Consider the following 22,177-nt stretch of genomic DNA (forward strand, 5'->3'; position numbering starts at 1 on the left):
CCACATGGTTTTCCAGCATTATTGGATTAATTCACATGTCTATCAGCATTATATTAGAGGGCCTGATTTTCAGCATTGACTAGTTCTGTCTTTTATTATCTTTGCCAATTTGATGGGTGATGGTGGTGGGTTTAGTTTTTAGTTTTTTGGTTTTTTTTTTACATTTTTCTTTTTTGGTAATGATTTGGGATATTTTTCACATGACTGTTGATAGTTTGTATTTCTTCTTTTGGAAACTTTATATACTTTGACCACTTATCAATTGGACAATTACCTTAGGCAGATATATTTTTCTTAACTAGCTGTAGTTTCATGCAGCTCCCTCTCTCTTCTGACACTCTTGTCTTCATTAGACAGTAATGATTAATTTCACTTTGCCTCTTTGGTTTCTGGCCCTTGTAGCTGTGCTTTGTAGATTCCAGAGTGTCCTTTTAGTTTGACAGGTTTTGGGAGATACTGGTCCTAGTATCTGAGTATCTGAACAGACTCTCTCTCAGAGCTCAGCTTCCCTTCCTCTCTGTGTACATTGTAACACCATTTCCCTCTTTTCAGGTTCAACAACTTCCCCAATGATCCCCTGTCCCGGTGTGACAACTGCAATCCTAGGCAGAATGGGGAGAATGCCATCTCAGCCCGCTCGGACCTCAACCCAGCTAATGGGACGTATCCCTTTTCCGCTCTCTCCCAGAGATCCCACGGAGGAATAGACATGAAGGTTTGTGTGCGACCTTGGGCGGTATTGGGGAAGAGTATTCTCCATCCTGGAAAAGAGACTGGGTCTGAGGGGGATGGTGGTGGTTAGGCCCAGAGGCGGCATGTGGGTGGTGAGAGGGGGAGGGTCAGGCGGGCATCATGGCTAACAGTGGTCTGCTTCCCCCAACCCTTTTTTCAGGTCACTTCTTATGAGTTGTCCAAAGACTTCCGCCTAATTGCAGTCAGTGGCCCCACATGGGACCAGTTACCCCCCTTCCAGTGGAGCTCATCACCTTTTGACAATGTGTTACACATGGGCCATCCGGACCTCTGGAAGTTCTCCCCCATCAAGGTCTGGTGGGATTGAAGCTGGGGACCAGCCCCTCTTCCCACCACCCCATTATCCATAACCCTAGTGCCCTTAGGAGATGCCTCTTCCTCTCCTCTTCACCCATCCTGGCTGCCTGTTTGTCTGATCCTGGGACCCCAAGGAATATGCCCGGGCCTGGAGGGCTGAGGCTCCTCCACTTTCTGCTGCTTCCTTGGCTCTTGAGCCAACTGCCTTGTCCAAAGAGGTCCTGAGAGCCTTAGGGAACCACCTGTTCAGCAGCCCTATCCCCCAACCCTTCCCTCCTGATCCCCGTGCTCCAGTGGCTTTCCTGGAGAAGGAAGGGAGGGAGGGGGCTTCTGGGTTTTACCTCTGTGGCTGAAACCGTCATGGATATGCTGGACTCTGAGGAACCTGCTTCCTGCCTCCCCTACCTGTCTCGTTGAGAAAGCAGCCTCTCACCTTCCTCTGCTCCTTTCTAGGCACTTCTCACTTACAGCTCTGTTTACTGAGACTACATATCCCCAACCAGGCTTTTGCGCTCACCTAGACAGTGGTGGTGGAGGAGCTAGGCGTGACCCCCTTGCCTCATTCCCACCCTGTCCATACGTTCAGCCTCCTTCCTTAGACCGCCCTTCAGAAACAAATTTGGAAAACAAACACACACACCAAAGTATATCAGCCCTTCCCCTGAAACCCTGGACTTGGACATGTGGGGGCTTTGGATTTCCCTGGCTTCCTGGGCTCTGGGTCTTTTCTGTTCCTCTTCCCTGCTTCCTGAAGGGAGCAACCTGGCCTCTCGTGCCTGACCCTGCCATAAGTGGGAATTATAGAGTGAAGACAGGCCCTTGAGTCAGTGGGGGGACTCCTGGTAGAGTGGTCCCTTGCTGACATTTGCCTCAGCTTGCCCCCAGCCTTTCACCTCCTCGTCCTAGCTCACTGTACCACCCCTCCCGGCCAGGTCCCCTCCCTAGCCAGGTTCCCTCCGGGGGGCTGGGAAGGCTGGCTGTGCTCACTGCCCCAGAGATCTCGGAGGGAAGGTTGGGCTAGGGAAGCGGCTACCTCCATGGAGGCCGGTTGGAGAATACAGAATGTCTTCCTCTTCCTGACCCCTCTCTGCTGCGGTTCCTTCCTCCCCTCCCAGGGCTGAGCTCTGCCACACTCAGAGTGCCTGTGAGGTTTGAGGGTTGGGCCTCGGGCTCTCTTGTTGCCAGGCCACAGATGGATGCAATGTGATTAAATGAGAGACTTTATCGCCTCCAGCCCCGCTCTGCTTTTTGGAGGGGGTAGGGATGTCATTGGGGCTTACAGAGAATCAGAACTTCAGAGAAGGAAGGACCTCACTGTCCAAGCCTGTCTGCCTAAATCAAGCCTTGACCTGAGCTGAAATTCCTGCTCCAGCCCAGAGGATCTGACCCTTTGTGACTGGGGAGGTCTCAGCCTCCCTGAGTCTCCCTGACTTCATCTGTAAACTAGATGACCTGACTGGGAGATTCACATCTGTGACATTGGCCAAGTTGCCTGATTTTTGGGGGGCTTGGTTTCTTCATCTTAAAAATGGGCAGTAGGACCAGGTGGTGTTTTTAAAGTCCCTTCCTGCTCTCTATGATCTCTGATTGAAAGAACAGCTAGCACTGGGTGATAAGGCTGGAAAGGGCTGGGGTGGGGAGGCTTCTGGAGAGGGACATTTTGCCTGCTTCAGTCTTTTTTTTTTTTTTTTAACTCTCAGCAGTATCTTATTTTTCCAAATACATGTAAAGATAGTTTTTAACATTAATTTTTGTAAGACTTTGTGTTTCAAAATTTTCTCCCTCCTTCCCTTACCTCCCCTTCTCCAAGACAGCAAGTAATCTGATATAGGTTAAATATGTGCAATTATTTTTTAAATAATAGCTTTTTATTTTTCAAAATACATGCAAAGATAGTTTTCAACATTCACCCTTGCAAAATTTTGTATTCCAGATTTTTCTCCCCACTCCTCCTTTCCCTCTCCCCTGGACAGCAAGCCGTCCAATATAGGTTAAACATGTGCAGTTCGTCTATACGTATTTCCACATTTATTATGCTTGTACAGTTCTTTTAAATTTATTTCCAATATTTGTCATGTTGTGTGGAAAAAAATCAGATCAAAACGGAAAAACCATGAGAAAGAAAAAAAAAACTAACAAATAAACAAAAAAAGATGAAAATACTCTGCTTCCATCCACATTCAGTCTCCATGGTTCTCTCTGGATGCGGATGGCATTTTCCGTCTCATGTCTATTGGAATTGCCTTGAATTATCACATTATTGAGAAGAGCCAAGTTCATCACAGATGATCATCATGTAATCTTGTTACTGTGTACAATGATCTCCTGGTTCTGCTCATTTCACTCAGCATCAGTTCCTGTAAGTCTCTCCAGGCCTTTCTGAAATCATCCTGCTGGTCATTTCTTATAGAACAATAATATTCCATAACATTCATATACCATAATTTATTCAGCCATTCTCCAGCTGATGGGCATCCATCTACTCAGTTTCTAGTTCCTTGCCATCACAAAAAGGGCTGCTACAAACGTTTTTGCACGTGTGGATTCTTTTCCCTCTTTTATGATCTCTTTGGGACACAAACCCAGTCTGTTTCAATCTTAAAATCAAAGCATGGGTGCTAATTCCTCTTTGTCCATGAATGAAGAAGTATTTCTTAGATGCTTACTATATGCCGAGCACTGTGTATACAAGTCGTAATAAACCTTGATGTAGACTTTTAGATTTGCAAAGCACTTTGCATGTTGTCATATAATTCTCAGAGAAACCCTCTGAGGTGAGTGCTATTATTCTCATTTTATTTATTTATTTTTTTTTTTTATTTAATAGCCTTTAATTTACAGGATATATACATGGGTAACTTTACGGCATTAACAATTGCCAAACCTCTTGTTCCAATTTTTCACCTCTTACCCCCCCCCACCCCCTCCCCTAAATGGCAGGATGACCAGTAGATGTTAAATATATTAAAATATAACTTAGATACACTATTATTCTCATTTTACAGATGGGAAACTGAGGCATAGAGAAGTTAAGTGACTTGTCCCCAGTCATACAGCTCCTATGTGTTTGAGTCAGGATTTGAACTCAGGTCTTTATGATTGCAAGGCCATTATTCTGTTCAGTAGATGTCTAACTGCCTAAAATAGAAAGTAGAGAAGATGATTCTTGTTCTCAAGGAATTTGAGTCTTAAAGAGGTTTCAGCTGCAGGGTGGATAGGAAATCCTAATGTTTATTGGGTCCAGCAAGCCCCAGGGGTTCTTAGGATGAAGGGGCAAATCAGATGCACCCAGTGCCTTGTGGGGAGGTGTTCTGGAGGACCGTTAGGTACTGATAGAGCAGATGGTTCGGTCTACTTGTTCTCTGTGTTACCAGGAAGACTTTGGTGACATCTTATTGAAGGGGTGTGAGTAACCAGAGCTATTCCAAGGTGATGTTTTGTGTGTGTGTGTGTGTGTGTGTGTGTGTAATTGAAATTGTATGTGATTGGCACTGTGTGAATGTGTGTAATTGACACTGTGTATGTGTGTGATTGGCACTGTGTGTAATTGACACTGTATAGTTTACACTGTGTGTATGAATGTGTGTGTAATTGGCACTGTGTGAATGTGTGTGCAATTGACATGTGTATGTGTGTGATTAGCACTGTGAATGCATGTGTAGTTGGCACTGTGTGGGTGTGTGATTGTCACCATGTATGTAATTGATATTGTGTATAGTTTACACTGTGTGAATGTGTGTGTAATTGGCACTGTGAATGTGTAATTGACACTATGTGTGTGATTGGCACTGTGTGTGGGAGATGGACACTGTGTGTAATTGACATTGTGTAATTGGCACTGTATGCGTGTAATTGGCACTGTGTGTGATTGGCACAGTGTGTGTGATTGGCACTGTGTAATTGACACTGTATGTGTATAATTGACACTATGCGTGTGTAATTGGCACTGTATGTGTGTAGCTGACGCTGTGTGTATAATTGGCACTATGTGTGCAATTGACATTGTGTAATTGACACTAATTGGCTCTGTGTGTGCAATTGACAATTGTGTGTGTAATTGGCATTGTGTGTGTAATTGGCACTGTGTGTGTGTAATTGACACCGTGTGTGTAATTGATACTGTGTATGAGTGAGTGAGTGTGTGTCAGGCCTGGAGGGGTCTAGTTTATGAGGGAGTGGGCAAAATGGGAAGAGGGGATCCAAGCTCTGGGTTCCCTACCAAGAGAGGGAGGATTATGGAGTCCAGCATCCTCCCGGTCAGTCAGTAAGCAGTATGTGTCTCCTGTGTGCTAACTGCTAGGGAATATAAAGAAAGGGACAAGACAGCCACCCCTGGGGCTCCCAGTCTATTGGGGGACATAACATACAGATTTTATGTGCAAACTCTGGGCAGCATAAATGGGAGATCAGCGACATCAGGAAAGACTCTAGAAGGCGAGATTTTAGCTGGTCTCCAAGAAGCAGAGATGAGGAGAGGGGAATGTCCCAGATATGGGAGACAGCTGGGAGAGAACGAGTGTTAGAGGGGAGGAGAAAGGCTTCCATCCTTTCAGGACTTTTGCAACCTCTGGCTCACAGGTACTCCATAAATGCTTGTTTCATCGAATAATAGAATTTAGAAGGGATGTCAAGTGGTTGGATAGAATCCTGGTCCCAGAGTCAGAAGGACCTGGGTTCAAATTCTGCCATCTATACTTACAGCCTGGGCAAGTCACTTAACCCTATGTCTGCCTCAGTTTCCTCATCTGTAAAATAAAGATAATCATAGCATCTACTTTTCAAGGTTGTTTTAAGGATCACCTGAGGTAATACTTATTAGCTAATTAGATAACGTAAAGTGCTTTGGATATATATGTTACTCCTGTATATATGTTGACTACTATTTATTTTCACTATTATTACTTAACAAAATAACCTCATTTTTAATGGAGAAAAAGGTAGTAACTTCCTAGGTTCACAAAACTCATTTCAGTTTCAGAACCAGGATCCAAACTCAGGTCTAATAATCAGTGCAGAAATGTTTACAATTCATTCCCTAGGTCTTTTAGTGTGACAACTCCTCCCCCTCTTCTCTCCTCCCCTCTCTTCTCTCTCTCCTTTTCTCTCCTTCCTCTCCTGTCCTTTCCTTTTTTTCTTCCTCTCTCTTCTCTCTCTTTTTTCCTCTCTTCTCTCCTCCCCTTCTCTCTTCTCCGCTTTCTCTCTTCCCTGTTTATTGAAGAAATCCTTGATTCTTTTTCATCTTCATACCTACGAACCCCAAGTTTCCTTTCATTTTCTTATAATCTATAAATACTGGCCTCTCCTACTTTCCCCAGGCTGACAGCAAGCTGCACCATTCAATGCTTCTTGGGAATTCACTCTGGGAGGGGAATCAGCTTCAAGATAGAAGGGAAAAGTTACTTAGAAGGGATGGGATTTGGACTTAAGAAGGGAGAAGTGGATCTTGATTGCCAAACACTCCCTGTCCGAGGCAACTAATTCCTTAACAAGCATTTATTGAACACCTACTTTATGCCAGACACTGTACCAGACACTGAATGGGAAGACTATGTACCCTCAAGGAGATTATATTCTAATGGGAAAAAACCCCATGAAATCTGTGATATAACTTGTGATGTACAAAATTAATCTGAAGTTTGGAAAGGAGGGCACTAGTGACTTGGGGGAGCCAGAAGTGTTTCATGTAGAAGTGAGTGCTTGAGCTGAGTCTTGAAAGGAGTGAGGGATTCTGTGAATTGGAGTTGGGGAGGCAGTGCATTTCAGGCATGATAGAAATTACAAAGGCATGGAGGTAGAAGATGGTGTTTGGTCTTGTGATAAACAGAAAGAAGGATGGAAAAATATCTGGGGGATATTTTGTGAGAGACTTTCAAAGCCAGAGAAGTTTATAGTTGATCCCAGAGGTAGTAGGGAGCCACCAGGGTTGATTGAGTAGGGGAGTGACATGGTTAGGCTTGCGATTTAGGAAAATCACTGGCAGCTTGAGTGAAGTTGGAGTAGGGAGTAGGGAAAGACCTTCCAGTAGGCTCGAGATAATTCAAGCAAGAGGAGATGAAACTCGAGAATTAGAAAGGGGGATAGATTTAGCCACTGAATGGAAGGAGTGAGAGAGAATGAGGAGTTGAGAAGAATGCCCTGATAATCCTCTCCTGTTGGCATTGATGACTTGAAGATGCAATGAAAAGAACTGGATTTTGCAGCCAGCCTGGGTTCAAATTTTGATCTTGCTTCTGAGTTATAGTAGATAGCTAGGGAGCACAGTGGCCTGAGGAAGGAAGACCTTCAAATTCTACCTCAAACTTAATTAGCCATGGGACCCTGGACTTCTGCCTGCCTCAGTTCCTTCAACTGTAAAAAGAGATAAGATAGCAATCTACCTCCCAGGATTGTTGTGAGGATCAAATGAGATAATAGTTGTAAAGAGCACTTAGCCCAGTGCCTGGCACATAGTAGGCGCTTAATAAATTGTTTTCTTCTTTCATTACAGTTTCCATTTCTTTTTTTTTTTGAGTAGAATAACCTGACGCTCCTTGCCTCACTCGGTGGTTTTGAGGAAAGTGCTTTGTAAACCTTAATACACTTGAGAAATGGATGTTAATGTCTGCAATAAAAAGTAATCTTAAAGGCAGGACTTGTTTTTTTTTTTTATCTTTGTATCTCCAAGCCTCTGCACAGAATAGGGATTGGACTTGGGATTTCATTGATTAATCGTGAGAAATTCTAGTGATCAGTGTAGGATCATACAGACAGCCTGTGTCAGACTCAGGCTTGGGAATCTACGAGACCAGCCCTCTGTCCGGTATGTATGGTTAATTAAATGTATGTTGCACTTGACAAAGTAGCAAGTCCCATCATCTTTAGCTTTAAAATGTTGCATCTTTCCTGAGCTTCTGCTCTTCCCAGCCTTAGGTAGCACCACAGCGTCCCCTGCTGGTCAAAGCTTTCCCTGCATGAAGTAGGGGCTCAGCCAGGAGCTGTCTGTCCCTGCTAGGGTTGGATCTGACTCCAGCATTTTCTTCTCTCCGATGTTCGTGGAGTCTGAGATTTCAGCAAAATCTGTTTCCTCTGTTTCTCCTGGCCTGGAATGGCTCCTCTGTGAGACACAGCTAGGGTGAGGGGATGTTTTCCTCAGCCTCCATGTGTCATTAAGGAAACCATCCTTCTTGGGGACATTAAGCTTCCCAGCAGAAAGAGAAAGGGAAAGATGCTCAGGAAATAACAGACCCAGAGGTCACCTTTCATAAATAGATGTATATTGGTTTTTCTTTCTTTTTTTTCAATGAAAAAAATCTGGACATTAGAAAAATGAGGAAGGGCTGGTTTTGGCTCCCCAGCCCTGGAGAAGGGGAACCAAGAGGGGTGGGCTATGGAGAAGAAACCCAAATACTCCTCACTCCCTGGTCCAGCCTCGAGCCTTCTTTTTTGACCTTTCTGCCCCCCTTTTTTCTAATCTGAGACAGAGATAGGGACACCGTGTGAAAGTTCTGTGACCCATCTCTGCCCCTCCCTCCTCATTCCCGGGGTACCCAGGTTTCCATGGGACTGGTGGAAGGGATAGATTAAAATGGGGGTAAGTAGGAGTCCCAGAGCAGGCTAACACTTCCCTTTTCCTCATGTACAGTCAGGGTTCACAAGTGACTGAAGACTTTCTCTCTAGGTTTGGCCCCCATACCAGAAAGAGATTTGTCTCTTCTAGCCCCATGGATATGTACCCTCCAACAACAACAATAGAGCAACAATAATAACAATAATAAAATAGGGTGCTGGATAAAACTCCAGCCCCATCCTTGGCAGGGTGCCGGAGGAGGTTGGTGGGAGTGCACTCAGCTAGTTTTCATGCCCAGCTGCTCTTTAAGCCCTTGCAGCTGGGCCAAGCTGATGTTGCTTCCACCACATACAATGACCACCACGCTGGACAACTTGGCCGAGAGCTTCCCTTCACCCTGTAGCTTTTGGATTGTTTGACTGTAGACAGCTGCCAGAGCTGCCCCACACGCTGGCTCCACCAGGATCTTCTCATCATCTGCAGGAACCAGAAGGCAAAATTAGGGTTTCAGACCTCAGGTGTGGAGTCTTGGGGAGCCCATTGGCTCCATAGGAAGTCCCTGAACCTGCCTGCACAGTGCAACCAAACCTCCTCAGCTCTAGCTGTAATCAGTCAATCAGCAACTATTTGTCAGCACTTACTAAGAGATACAAAAAAGAGCAAAAAATAGAAGCAATTTTTTTTGTCCTTAAGGGGCTTCCATTCTAATAGAGATGATATGTAAATTAAAATGAGCATGTGACATACAGAGCAAAAAATGGAAGCAATTTTGGTCCTCAAGGTGATACGCAAATAAAAATGAAGATGTGAGATGATCAAGAGAAGGTACAGAATAAGGAGCTGAAGGGGGCCATACTATTATATTATCAATATTAATATTGTTATATTAATCAATAGCTACCACCATTTATATAGAATTTATATTCTGCAAAGCACTGCCCATCATGTCTCATCCCTCTCTTCAGCTCCTTTTTTAGAGTGGTTTTCTACCATTAGAATGGAAGCTCCTGGAGGGCAGGAATTGTCTTTTTTTTTTGCATTTATAGTTGTATTCTCAACACAGCACAGTGCCTACCATATAGTACTTGCTTAATAAATGTTTATTGATTTGTTGAGATCTTAGTCTACACTAGAGTGGGACAGTCTTAGGGTTGAGGGGTGGGGCTTGCCTGTGATCAAAAGACAGGGACTATTTTTTGCTTCTTTTTGTATCCCTAGGACTTAGCATAGTGACCGGCAAGTAGTAGACATCTTATAAATGTTTGCTGATTGACTATAGGCAGTGATGTGCTAGAAAGTTGGCTATAGACCTGATTGTTAAATTTCCTGTGTGATCTTTTCCACCATTGAAATAGGCAGATACAGTTTAATTTTTTTTGTTGTTTTGTTGATTATCTGAACTTAAAAAGTGATGGGAAAATGTTAATAATGTAAATGAAACTTAAAAGAATGTATATATGTGTGTATATCTATCTATCTGTCTATCTACACACACACACAGAGAAAGAGAGATGGAGACAGAGAGACAGACAGACAGAGACAGACAGAGATAGTTTGGAGAATCTGGTTGTTAAACATTTACCAGCACACTCCTGCGTAGAGGAAAGACCTCTGGGCTCACTCAATCCCACCCTCCCCAATTTCTCACCCTCATCTTAGGACAGTCTTACACTTACCCACAAACTTCTCAATAGCTCTAACTGCATCTTGGTCTGTGATCACTTCAGAGAAGATGGGGTGTTCCTGGGCCAGCTTCAGGGCCTGAGCCCCAACCGTGTTCACCCCGAGGGCTTTAGCCACACTAGGAGAGATGGAGAGAAAAGGCACTGGAATCAGAGTGACTTCCATCTACACATTTAAAGGGTGTTTCCAATACAACCCCTGTGGGGGAGCACCTGGTGATGCAAAGAAGGTGGGTAATGTGGATTTTTATAAATAATTTTGTAATGAATAATTATTAAGAAGCAGTGGCCTGTGGTTAATAGGGAGTGGAGTAGATCTAGTCTCAAGTCTCTCTGGCTGTACAAACAAATCACTTACCTCCTGCAATTAGCATTTATAAAGGGTATTTCCTCACCTGGGAGTTCCTTGTATCAATGCTAAAATACTTCCACTAACTGCCACCAATCTAACTCTTTACCTACATCATCTCAGTGATTCACAGCAAGCATTACCTTCTCAGGTGAAGAGACTTTTGTGTGCCCCAGAGAAAGTAAGTGCTAGAGGCAAGATTTGCAAGTCCCTCTGTCCGTCTGTAAGCCTGAACCCTATTCTAAAAGCACCAGAGGAAAGGGGGCCAAATGGATCACTCTGGCCTACCTTAGAATCCCAAGGGTTTGCAGGGAGGGGGATAGGACAAGGCTAGCCTTCAAGGACTCTCTCGTGATTAGGGACCAAGCAGCCAAGATCAAGGATCATGGGAAAACCGAGTCGGAGTCCAGAGTGGATAGTGGATAGATCCTGGACCTGTGATTTCATTAGTCTGCATCTTAGGGTCTTAGGGAGTAGCCTCGCTATCACAGAGAGTTTAAGTTGTTCAATGTCAATCAATCAGTAAATAATTAAGTGCCCATTTGGTGCCAGACACAATGCTGAGTGTTAGGGACACAAAAGGAGGCTAGGAGAGTTCCTGCCCTCAGGGAGCTTACAATCGAAGGGGAGAGATAACAGAGAAACAAATACAAACAAAGCAAGCTAAATAGGGGATAAATAGGTGATTAAGAGGGAAGGATGGAGAGGGATTGGGGAAAACGTCCAGTAGAAAGTGAGATTTCCAGGGAAGTCAGTAGTCGAGTGGAGGAGGGGAGAGGTAAGATTTGGAGAACTCTGCATTTAGAACAGGGGCTCCTGCACCTGCTGTTTATCATCAGTCAGCATCCCCTCATTCCAGCTAGATGGTACCAGAGTACTTACCAATTCTGTCTGCCTCAGTTTCCTCAATTGTAAAATGTGGATCATAATAGCTCCCTACCTTGCGATATTGTTGTGAAGATCACTTGAGATAATAATAGTAAAGAGCTTGGCACTCAGTAGGTGCTTAATAAATGCACATTTCCTTCTCCCTTACCTGGTAATCTTGGGAAGTGTGACCAGCTTGCCAGCTTTGGTGGCTGCATTGAAACTGTGGGCCCCCTGGGTCTCCATTGCCACAATGGGCACATCCTTCCAGCCCACCTCGGCCAGGCCTTGCACCACGCCGCACAGGAGGCCCCCGCCACCCACTGACAGGGCGATGGCCCCTGGCTTCCCAGGAAGATTTTCTTTCAGCTCCTTCACAATGGAGGTATGGCCTTCCCTGAAAGTTGGGAATCAGAAAATAGCGTTATCTCAGAACTGGAAGAACCTCTGGAGAATAGTTCAGTCTGTACCAGAGGTACGAGTTACCACCAACCTTCACCTGCAGGGATGGGCAACTTACTACCTTCCAAGGCAGCCCAGTCCCCTTCCAGATGCCTTCCATTTTCAGGGTGTTTTTCATTTCTGGACACGGCCAATGTAGGAATTTGTTTTTCTTTGCTTTGAATATTTTGTTACCAATGTTTTATTTTTTCCCTTTTTCATTGGGAGAGGGAAAATAAATGCTTGTTAATTTAAAAATATATAAATATGAGGGCAATTAGGTGCCATAGTAGATAGAGCACTGGCCCTGGAATCAGGACCTGAGGTCAAATCTGACCTTAAGCACGTGACACTTTTTAGTTTTGTGACCCAGGCAAGTCACTTATCCTGATTGTATTGCATATGTATATATATGTGTGTGTGTGTGTGTGTGTATACACATATATAATATAGAAAAGATTTCCAGTCTCCCCCCTCAAATTTATGATGCTCTTGAAAAACTCATTATATTTATGTATATTATATATATTGGAAAATTTAAATTTATTTAAAATTGCATCTATATTTTACATTTTATTATTTGTTTTTAACATTATCTTTTTTTTAAAGTTTTGAGTTGCAAATTCTCTTTTTTCTTCAACTCCTTCCTGCACCCATTGAGAAAGCAGCCAATATATCAATTATACATGTGAAATCATGCAAAACAAATTTATTTCCATAAAAATATATAATTTAATTTAAAAAACCAAATCTATAGTGATCCTAAAATAGTTCTTTATTACACATAACCACATGAGATTCATCTCCAGGCATTTTCCCTAGCTGTGCCCTCCTTCCTCATCTCTGTCTCCTAACTTCCTTCAAATTCCAGCTTAAGTCCTGCCTTTTACCTTTCTCTATCCCCCTTCATTGTAGAACCTTCTAAGATTTCCCCCAGTTCATTCTCTCTATCTTTCTTGAACATGGTCGTTTACAAGTCTTTGACAACTGTCTGCCTCAGTTTCCTCATCTGTAAAATGAAGTTAAGAATAGCACCTTTCCTCCCAGTATTGCTGTGAGGAAAAAATTGTATAAAGTTTGTAAAGCACTTTATAAAGGTTAGTTATTGTCGCCTGTGGCAAGAGGTAGGGGGAGTGACCTTTCCAGGATCATATAACCAAGTATCTAAGGCAAGATTTGAACCCAGGCTCAGTGCTGTAGTCACTATGCTCTGCTGCCTCCCTCAGACTTCTGCTCTTTCCAAATATGGCCCCAATCTGTCTCTTCTCCAGAGCTGGTACCCATCTGTTATATGAAATGTCTCTCGGGACCCATCTAAATCTGGGAGCCTATTTTCTATTTTATGACAATGGAACCTATGAGGCACAGTATGTCACTGACTAGGGCAATCAGGGAAATCTGTCTGAGGGGGTGGTGTTTGGGTTGGGCTTCCCAGTATGGGTTTAACAGGGGCATTGTGAGCATGGGCAGTCATTGGGGTGAGGAGGAGGGGAAAGGGGGTCAGATCTGGGCTTTAGGAAGTGATCAATTGGAGGAAGCATTGGAGTGGGGAGAGGCTTGAACCAGGCCGATGCTCCCCCAGCCCTGTCCCCCCGCCCCAGAAGGCTATTACAGTGGTTCAGATGTGAGGGGATGAAAGTCTGAACCAGAGGTATAGTTGTGTCAGAGCAAAGAAGGGAGCGTATTCAAGAGATTTTTTTGATGGTAGACTGGAGAGACACCATTGGATCTGGGGGGGAGAGAGAGAGAGGAGTCCAGGATAACTGCTAGACTGGGAGTCTGAGAGATGGGATGATGGTGCCCTCTACAGTCATGGAGAACGGAGGTGGGGGGTGGACGTGAGGGGTTCAGTTTTGGACATGTTGAGTTTAAGATGTTAACTGGATGTCTGGAAGGCAGCTAGGGAAGTGAGACTAGAGTTTAGGAGAGAGGTAAGGGCTGGAAAAGTAGATTTGAGAATCATCAGCCTAGAGATGGTCTTTGAGTACAATCTGGCCAATACCTACCAGATGAGGGGGTCATCAAAGGGAGGCACATAGATCCAGCCTGGGTTGTTCTTGGCAAGAGCTTTCGCCAACTCAAACGCCTCGTCCAGCGTCTGGGAATCGTCAAGGGACACAAGTGAAGGAAGGCGCCAAGATCCCATTAGTTGGACATTTTATGTAGAGTCCCTTGTGGCTCCCTGACCCCACATTCTCCTCCCTCTCCAATTTATCCTCGCATTGCTGCAGAATGGATATTCCTAAAATGCAGTTATGACTTCATCACTCCCATACTCAAGAAACTCCCGTTGCTCCCTAGTACCTCTAGAATCAAATACAAACTTCCAACTTTACTCCAGTTCACTCCTTATACATCACCCCACCAGCATGGATGTGTCCTTCTCGGGCACTCACCTCACCTACGACCTTGACCATGGCACCTTCACCCTTGAGCTTCTGGATGGTGAGGGGGGGCGTGGTATTGGGCACAACGATGGTGGCAGGGATGCCCAGCTTCCTGGCAGCATAAGCTGCGGCCATGCCAGCATTGCCCGCTGTGGGTGGTTCGTTGGGAGAAGGAAAGTTTGCATTATTCCAGACAGATCCCAGGATGGTCTGTGGCTATTCTAAAAACTCTCTTACCTCCTTTTTCTCTAACCTAAGACTCCTGGAAAGACTTGATGGCAAATTAGGGCTTTTTAATATCCTGCCCAAAATCAATCAATCAAACATTTATTAAGCACCTACTGTATGCCAGACACAGTGCTAAGTGCTGGGGATACAAAAAGGGCTAAAAGTAACTTTTCTAGGTCTTAGTTTTTTCATTTGTGAGATGAAGGGATTGGACCAGACGTGGACCCTCTGTGTCCCTGAAGAGCATTCTCTTCCCCTATTCTACTGCCTATAAACTCTTGACATGTGGGGTCCGATTCTGTGGACAGGAACCTGGAAACGTACCTGAAGAGCAGACAAAGTGCTCACAGCCCCTCTCTGCCCACTGTGGAGATAAGGAGAGAGGGAGGGGGGTCAGAGGGCAGGAAGAAAAGCCAGACTGAGAGGTAGAGAAATACTTGTTCTAAGGCCCCTCGTAGTTCTGATATTCCCTGTTCTAAGGTCCCTCCCAGCTCTGACATCCCCTGTTCACCCTTCCTAGATATGACATCCTATGTTCCCATGCCCTCTACTCCAGGGTCCCAGGGTTCTTGAAATTCCCCTCTTAGCACCTTCCTGTCTCAGCTGTGCAATGACTTCATGTCCCCCTTCTTGGTGTCTAGAGCTCTCCATGGCAGCAGTCCATATAGCTAGAAAATATCCTGAGCTCTATGTCCTGGTTCCCCCTTGACTCCTCCACTTTCCAACCAAACTCTTCCTCTTGCTTATTTCCTACTAATATCCCCAGAGGAGAGGATATGCTAACTCATCCACACTAAATATGAATAATTACATTTATGTGATGCTCAATATCCTCACAACAATCCTATTAGGAACTATCATTATCTCCATTTTACAGATGAGGAAACTGGGGCTGACAGGTTATATGATCCTTACACAGGATTATTAGTGCCTGAGCCAGAAACTGAACTCAGTTCTTTCTGATTTCTGGCCATTATTTCACCCAACTCTCTTCCTCAGGGGATGGCTATGCTTTTTAAGAGAGGAACTTAAAGAAAAGACATTCTAATGGTGGGTCTTGGGCACTGGGTGATCAGTGGGAGAACAGTTTTGGGATAAGGATTTTCCTGGTAGCCCCAGATTATATCAGGTTGTTCCTTAGGACTTTTAGCTAAAAGAGCGACCGTCCCAGGGTCTCCAAGCACATGACTACACAATAGGTCATTTCTTTTGGACATTTCCCTCCTCTGATGACCTAGGAGGCAGGAGACATTCTTAACCTTCCTCTGAAGGACCCAGGGTAATGTCTACTGTACCATCCCTGGTGCCTCCCCATCTCCTTGCTCCCTCCCTTCTCACCGTCTTGCACAAGTGTCCAATGCCCCGGATCTTAAATGACCCCGAGGGTTGGGCGCTGTCCATCTTGAGGTAAACTGTGGTTCCGGCCACCTTAGACAGGGCCATGCTGTCCCTGATGGGGGTCTTCACGTGGAGAGGTTCTTGAGACATGATCACTGTAGTGGAGGAGAGAGAAGCAAGGGGTGAAATAGAAGAAACCATCAGCAGAAGAAACCTTTCTGAGCTGGACAAACTACCAGAATCTCAGATCAGAGACCATCTTGTCCAACGTCTTGATTGTATAGAAAAGGAAATTGAGATTCCCTGATATCCAGGGGTATTCTCAAGGTCACAGAGCTGAGCTGTAGAAGAGCTAGATCTTGATCTCAGGTCTTTCTTATTGGTTGTGTAAAGCAATGAGACCCTTCCCCAACTCACACACAGAACGACTTTCATTACAGAATCCGTCTCAGAAGAGAATATGTCCATAGTTAACTGGGAAATAGCTGAACAATTATGGCACATGAACGTGATGGAACATTACTATGCTATAAAAAATGAAGAAGGGAATGATATTAGGAAAACCTGGGAAGATTTGTGTGAACTGATACAAAATGAAGTGTGCAGAACCAGAACAACAATGACAGTTACAATAATATCATAAAGTGAGTCAACTTTGATAACTCTTGTCAACGCAATTACCAAGCAGAATTCCAAAGGATTCATGATGAAATATGGGATCTGCCTGCAGGTGATTGTTGGACACAGGGTCCAACAGAATAAGAAATGTATTTTTGGTCACAATTAATATGGGACTTTGTTTTGTTACCTTTTATGGAGGTGGATGGATGGGAGGAAGATAAGTTGGATTTTTGTTAATTGAGAAAAAAACCATAAAAATTTAATTTAAATAAAGAGTAGGATAGTACTTTAGTAATCATCTTGTTTAGTCCAATCCCTACTTGGAACTTCTATCACTGCCCCAACAAGTAACTATTCCACCTGTGGGAGACCGCCAAGGAGGAGACTTCTGAAGTCAGTACACTCCACTTTAGGTCAGTCCTAATTGTAAGAGAGTTTGCTGATTTTCTAGACTTAAGGGGATGGAGATAAAATACTAGAAAATCCATTTAAAAGTGAATTATTTACAATTATTAATTAATAATCAAGGAGAGAGTGCTGCTGTGAAATATTTATCAGCCTACCTTCTCTTTTGAGGGACTTGGGATAGGAGGACTGTCCCTCTTCAGGACTCAGTTTCCTCATCTGTAAAATGGAAAGGATAATGTCTGGAATGCTGGCTTGTTATATGGTGAGGATAAAGGAGGTATTGAAAGTAGGATGATTTTTAGAAACAGAGGCGCAGAGAAGGTTATGAGGGCTCCCAATTTTCTTGTAATCCTGTTCTGTGAAACAGATGTAGCTAAGAACTCAGGAGAATCCCTACTTTATTGTTCTGGGTCAGGAGCTACCTCTAAAGAATTCAGAGGATCTAGGTTTGAATTCTGACTTTGCTACATCTGGGGCCTTGGAAAGATTGTTTACTCCTGGATTTGTTTTCTCACCTATAGAGTGATAAACTTGGGCTAGAAGACTCATGCAGTTCCTTTCAGAGATAAATATGTGACTCTAAATCCCTCCCTTATCTCTTCCCCATATCCATGATCCATTAGGAAAAATGTTAGATTTGGATTTGGAAAACCCGAGTTCAAATCCTGAAACTGATACTTAAGGGAAATCATTTCATCCCTGGAGATCTCAGTCTCTTCATTTATAAAATGGGCAGGGAGTAGAAGGACTTCTAATACCCCTTCCAGCTCTAAATCTAAAATATTATGACTTCCAAGCATGGGGTTCTACCCAGATAGACAACTTTGACCTGGGGTGAATCATTTAATTTCTATTTGTCTTAATTTCCCTTTCTGTAAAATGGCACTTAAAAAAAACATCTACCTCAAAGAGTTGTTGTGAGGGTCAAAAGAGTAATTTTAATAGTGCTTAGCACACAGAAGCTGCTTAATACATTCTTATTTCTTTCCTTGGATTGCCTGTGCTTGCCTTCCATGGGTAGGCTTCCTTGGAAATGGCATGGGTCTGGAAGGAAGTAGAAGGAAGCCTGTGGTGGGCATACCCTGCCCTACCTCCTCTGTGGAACTTTATTCTGGCCTGCTGCTGATCGGTGGCTTTCAGCCAGTTTCATTTTAATGTGATTTCTGTTAAATGACAAAGATTTTCCTGGAAATACTTCCCTTAACAGGGCTGGATTTACCGTGGTCCGGAAGAAGGGTCTTTAAATTCTCATCACTATCAACTGTTTTCTGAGCTTTATTTTCCTCATTTATAAGATGAAGGGACTTGACATTCATCTGAATGAATTTGTCAACTCAATCAGCACTGATTATTGTGCTTGGTGCTGGGGATATGAAGAAAAACCTCAATGTGTTCTCTATACTTATCACTGCTAACATTTAAAAGGCACCTATTATATGCCAGGCACTGAGCTAAGCACTATTCAATAATTCTTTCATTTGATCCTCACGACTATCTTCCAAAATAGGAATCATCCCTATTTTACAGATGAGGAAACTGAGGCAGAGTTAAGTGACTTGCCCAGGGTCACACAGCTAATAAGTATCTTAGGCTGGATTTGAACCCAGGCTTTCTGATTCCAGGCCCTGTGTTCTAACCATTGCACTATCTAGTTTTTAGAGATTCTTTATAGCCTCCAAGGTCTATTCTAGTTTTAATCTAGGATGCTAAGAGCAATAATCAGAGAGCCTGATTCATTTTCTGCTTCTTATGACTTTGGACAAATCACAATCTCTCTAGGTCTCTGAGATCAGCATCATAATAGCTCACATTTTAAGTCTTTTAAGGCAAAGTTCATTAGGGAAACACAGGAATAAACACTTATTAAGCACTTAGTGTGTACCAGCTAAGCGCTTTATAAATATCATCTCGTTTCATCTTCACAAAAATCGAAAGTAGGCCAGATTTTACAAGTGACAACAGTCAGGCTTAGGCTCCTCAGTGACTCAACCAGATTCACACAGTTAGTAAAAGTTAAAGGTAGAATTTAAACCCAACTTCACTTGGCTTAAAGTAGCTCCTATAGCCACTGTATCTTTAAGTTATCCTTAAGTTGTGACATTATTTTACAATGCTGAATATGATTGTAAGATCTAACCATTAGCAAAATCCTAGTTTAGAACAGGTCATGAGTCGAATACCCCCATTTTACAGATAAAAAACTGAGATTGAGTGAGAGGAAGACTTAGGGATTTTATGCAAGTTGCCTAAAATCACACAGAAAAGTAAATAGAAGAGCTGGGATGGGGCTCCCCTCATAGAAACATAAGAGATCATTATCACCATTATCTCACACTATCTTTTGCTCAGATAAATCCACGCATTCTGGTTCAGCTTTCAGCCTCTCTCCTACAAGGGCAGAGAAGGGAAGGGGATGACCAGTCCACTTATCTTCTTCAAAGGCAGCTGTTGGTGGACAGGAAACTGTGTCTAGAGACAGGCTGACCTGAATTCAAATCTAGCTTCAGACATACACTAGCTGTGTGATCCTGGGCAAGTCACTTGACCTTTGTCTGTCTCAGTTTCCCCATACGTAAAGTGGAGATAATACAGCATCCTACCTTCTAGGGTTGTTGTGAAGCTCAAAAAAGACAATACGGGTGAAAGTGCTTTGCACAGAGCCTGGCACATTGTAGAGATTATAGTAATGCTTATTCCCTTCCTTCCTTAGGTAGTCCCCATTCATTTCTAGTATACTGGCTGGGGAAAGAGTGTTAAAAGTGCCTGGGAAGGGTTAGGATTGTAGCTTTACCCTCCAGCTGGAAGGGTCCTTAAGAACCTCCTTTTTATAGATGAGGAAACTGAGGCACTTATGGTTTAGCCTACCTTATTAAATCCTAAAAGAGAAGTTTGGTGATTTTCTTGGGGGGGGGGAGGAGTCATACAGCTCTTTCTGATTCCAAGTCCATTGCTTTAGCTACTACACTACTATTTAACCTTGCAGTTTCTATAAGACAAGGTGACTTCTGTCTGAATGAATTTGGATGGAGAAAAAAATGACATCTTTATTTTCATTCACCTCTAACTGAAATTTAGCATTTTATTTTACCACCAATGTGGGCCATAACCTGATTTGGAGAGGGGGTCACAGACACACAGACTGTAAAAGGGGTCTGTGACCCCAGAAAGATAAAGAGCTTCTACCTGAGCATTATCCCTTAGAGAAGGGCTTCTTAAACTTTTTTCACTTGTGACTCCTTTTTACTCAAGAAACTTGTATGTGGCCCCGAGTATATGGGTAGATAAAATAGACATACGAACCAAACATTTATCGATGATAAATCATAATTTCATAACCCCCATATTCACGTACAAGCCCCCAAATGGGGTCTTAAACCACAATTTAGGAAACTGGGCTTGAGAGGAATAGTTATTGATCTGCATTGATAGAATTTCTTCACTAGGAGTTTCCTGTTCAATTAAATCCTAAATCCAGACAATCCTAAAACTAAATCTAGAGAGGATGAGCTGACATTCAAACACTACTCAATTATAAAATTTTACCCATTAGCACATGAATTCTAAAACATTAAATATAAAATATAAATCTGAAAACTCTTAATATAAATATAAATAGCTTAATATAAATATAATATTAATAATTAAGTATAATAATATAGTTAATAATTAAGTATAATTGTATATAATAATAATTAAGTATAATATTAATATAAATATAAACAGCTCTTAAGCTGTTTCTATCTAAACTATACAAGAAAAAAAGGAGAAAAAGGTAATAATAAAAAGAATAATAGAATTTGTGATGAGAGACAGCTTGACATAGTAAATAGAGGGGCCAGCCTTGGAGGAAGAAAACTGGAATGACATCCCTTTGATTCACGCTGGCTGTGTGACTCCGGGTAAGTAATCAAACTCTCTGGGCTGGAGGCATCTCTGGGAAGACTATGGATGATAAATGAGGCACATTGGTGAAAGGAGGGAGTTTCCACATGGGAATTAACTTTTATGCAATCATGAGTCTGGTCTCTCCATGTCCCCTAAAAATAAAAATGCTTGCACTATCATTCTCTAAGGATTGTATTAGGGAAAGTGTTTTATATAGAGTTACTGACGTTAGTTAGTTCCAAGGGGAAGCAGGGCTTGAGATTTTGGACTGTGTGACAGTATTTCTCTGGACACTCCCACCCAAACACTCCATCACAAAGCTTTGAGCTTCTGAGTTTATGGGAGCGAGTCTGGAAAGGAAGGGGCTCTTGAACTGGGGACGTAGGTATCAGGGGTTGACTTTCTCACTGGTTTGGGATATGGATTGGTGGAGGTCAGAGGATTTGAATAAATAGCATTTCAGAGCTGGAAGAAGCCTCAGAAACCCTCCAGGACAAATTATAGTTGAGACAGAATCCCCTCTCACAATGTGACTCTTATCTGCCCAGCATTGGCTAAAAGACATTTGGGCAGCCTTGGCAGTGCCCACAGTGCCAGGCTCTTGGGATGTCAGTTCTCAAATAGCTGCCCCTTGGAGGTGGATGTGGTTGAATGATTCAAAAAGTAGGGTAAGCTTTTCCCTTTCCTTCCATCATACTCATTAGGTTCATCCCCAAATACTATGTAGAAAATAAGGATGAGCTAGGGCATTCCCTGCTCTCTGAGCTGTCCAAAATGGCACTTTTAGGGGTTTTTTTTGGTTATTGTTTATTTTAGGATCTCCCTTTCCTCTCCCAGCTGGGGACTCATCTTTTGGTCAATCCTTTCCCCCATTACTCTGGCCATCAGGAGAGGGAAGGAGAAGGGAGAGGGACGGGGGAGAAGTGAAAATTCACTCACCAAGGAGAAGATGGCCAAGGTGTGGAGGGAATATCCAGAGCCCTCCTGCAAGGGCTGGGGGAAAGCACTATCAGTCAGTTCCCAATTCCCTTCCCAAATTTATAAAGGCTGGCTGTTCCCAGGGGAGCCAATGGAAGTACAGACAGGAGCTCGCCTCCCCTCCTCCCCTGATGCCAGGTCCCTCCCCTCCCCTCAGGAGACCTATAGAGAGCAGACAGTTATCCCAGGGGAAGCCCAAGAGTGGGCTAGGAGAGGCACGGGGACAGACACGGGGACAAACTCTGCTCTGTCCACACTCCAGAGGACAGCTCCATTCCCCCCATCTCTTTGCTGCCTCTTTCTCTCCTTCTTTTCTTTCTTCTCTCCTTTCTTTCCTTTCTCCTTTTTTGTCTTCTTTCTCCCTTCTTTCCTAAATTTTCTTTCTTTTCTCTCTATC

The 22,177-nt window shown here is 43.4% G+C and overlaps 2 protein-coding genes across 3 annotated transcripts in view; one reads left to right on the forward strand and one right to left on the reverse strand.

The window, feature by feature from the left end:
- PLBD2 (phospholipase B domain containing 2) overlaps nt 1–2,283 on the forward strand; it is a 35,880-nt gene extending 33,597 nt beyond the window's left edge. Inside the window, exons 11-12 of the mRNA XM_031948645.1 lie at nt 553–715; nt 893–2,283. Of these exons, the coding sequence (XP_031804505.1) occupies nt 553–715; nt 893–1,060 (331 nt within the window). The 3' untranslated portion in view covers nt 1,061–2,283. The remainder of the gene's footprint in view (nt 1–552; nt 716–892) is intronic.
- Nucleotides 2,284–7,547: 5,264 nt separating this feature from the next.
- SDS (serine dehydratase) lies at nt 7,548–21,823 on the reverse strand. 2 transcript variants are annotated; one of them, XM_012542502.3, is made up of 9 exons: nt 21,742–21,823; nt 17,073–17,133; nt 15,889–16,043; nt 14,875–14,914; nt 14,332–14,471; nt 13,942–14,033; nt 11,664–11,891; nt 10,273–10,397; nt 7,548–9,073 (listed from the first exon to the last, which is right to left on the reverse strand). In XM_012542502.3, the coding sequence occupies exons 2-9, from the start codon at nt 17,131–17,133 to the stop codon at nt 8,874–8,876; spliced, it is 1,041 nt and encodes a 346-aa protein (XP_012397956.2). In that variant the 5' UTR covers nt 21,742–21,823; the 3' UTR covers nt 7,548–8,873. The 2 variants fall into 2 exon arrangements, with proteins under 2 accessions (XP_012397956.2, XP_031804506.1); XM_031948646.1 differs by lacking the exon at nt 17,073–17,133.
- Nucleotides 21,824–22,177: the final 354 nt, after the last annotated feature.

Source organism: Sarcophilus harrisii, chromosome 1 (genome assembly GCF_902635505.1).
Source record: "Sarcophilus harrisii chromosome 1, mSarHar1.11, whole genome shotgun sequence".
Classification (NCBI taxonomy): Eukaryota; Metazoa; Chordata; class Mammalia; order Dasyuromorphia; family Dasyuridae; genus Sarcophilus; species Sarcophilus harrisii.

Excerpts from the sequence above, each read along its gene's own strand:
- SDS (XM_012542502.3), bottom strand. The coding sequence starts at position 17,133 with ATGAGGAAACTGAGTCCTGAAGAGGGACAGTCCTCCTATCCCAAGTCC. Across the intron at positions 14,034-14,331 it reads TGGTCAAGGTCGTAGGTGAG|ACGCTGGACGAGGCGTTTGA; the intron begins GTGAGTGCCCGA and ends GACGATTCCCAG. Across the intron at positions 10,398-11,663 it reads ACACTTCCCAAGATTACCAG|TGTGGCTAAAGCCCTCGGGG; the intron begins GTAAGGGAGAAG and ends CATCTCTCCTAG.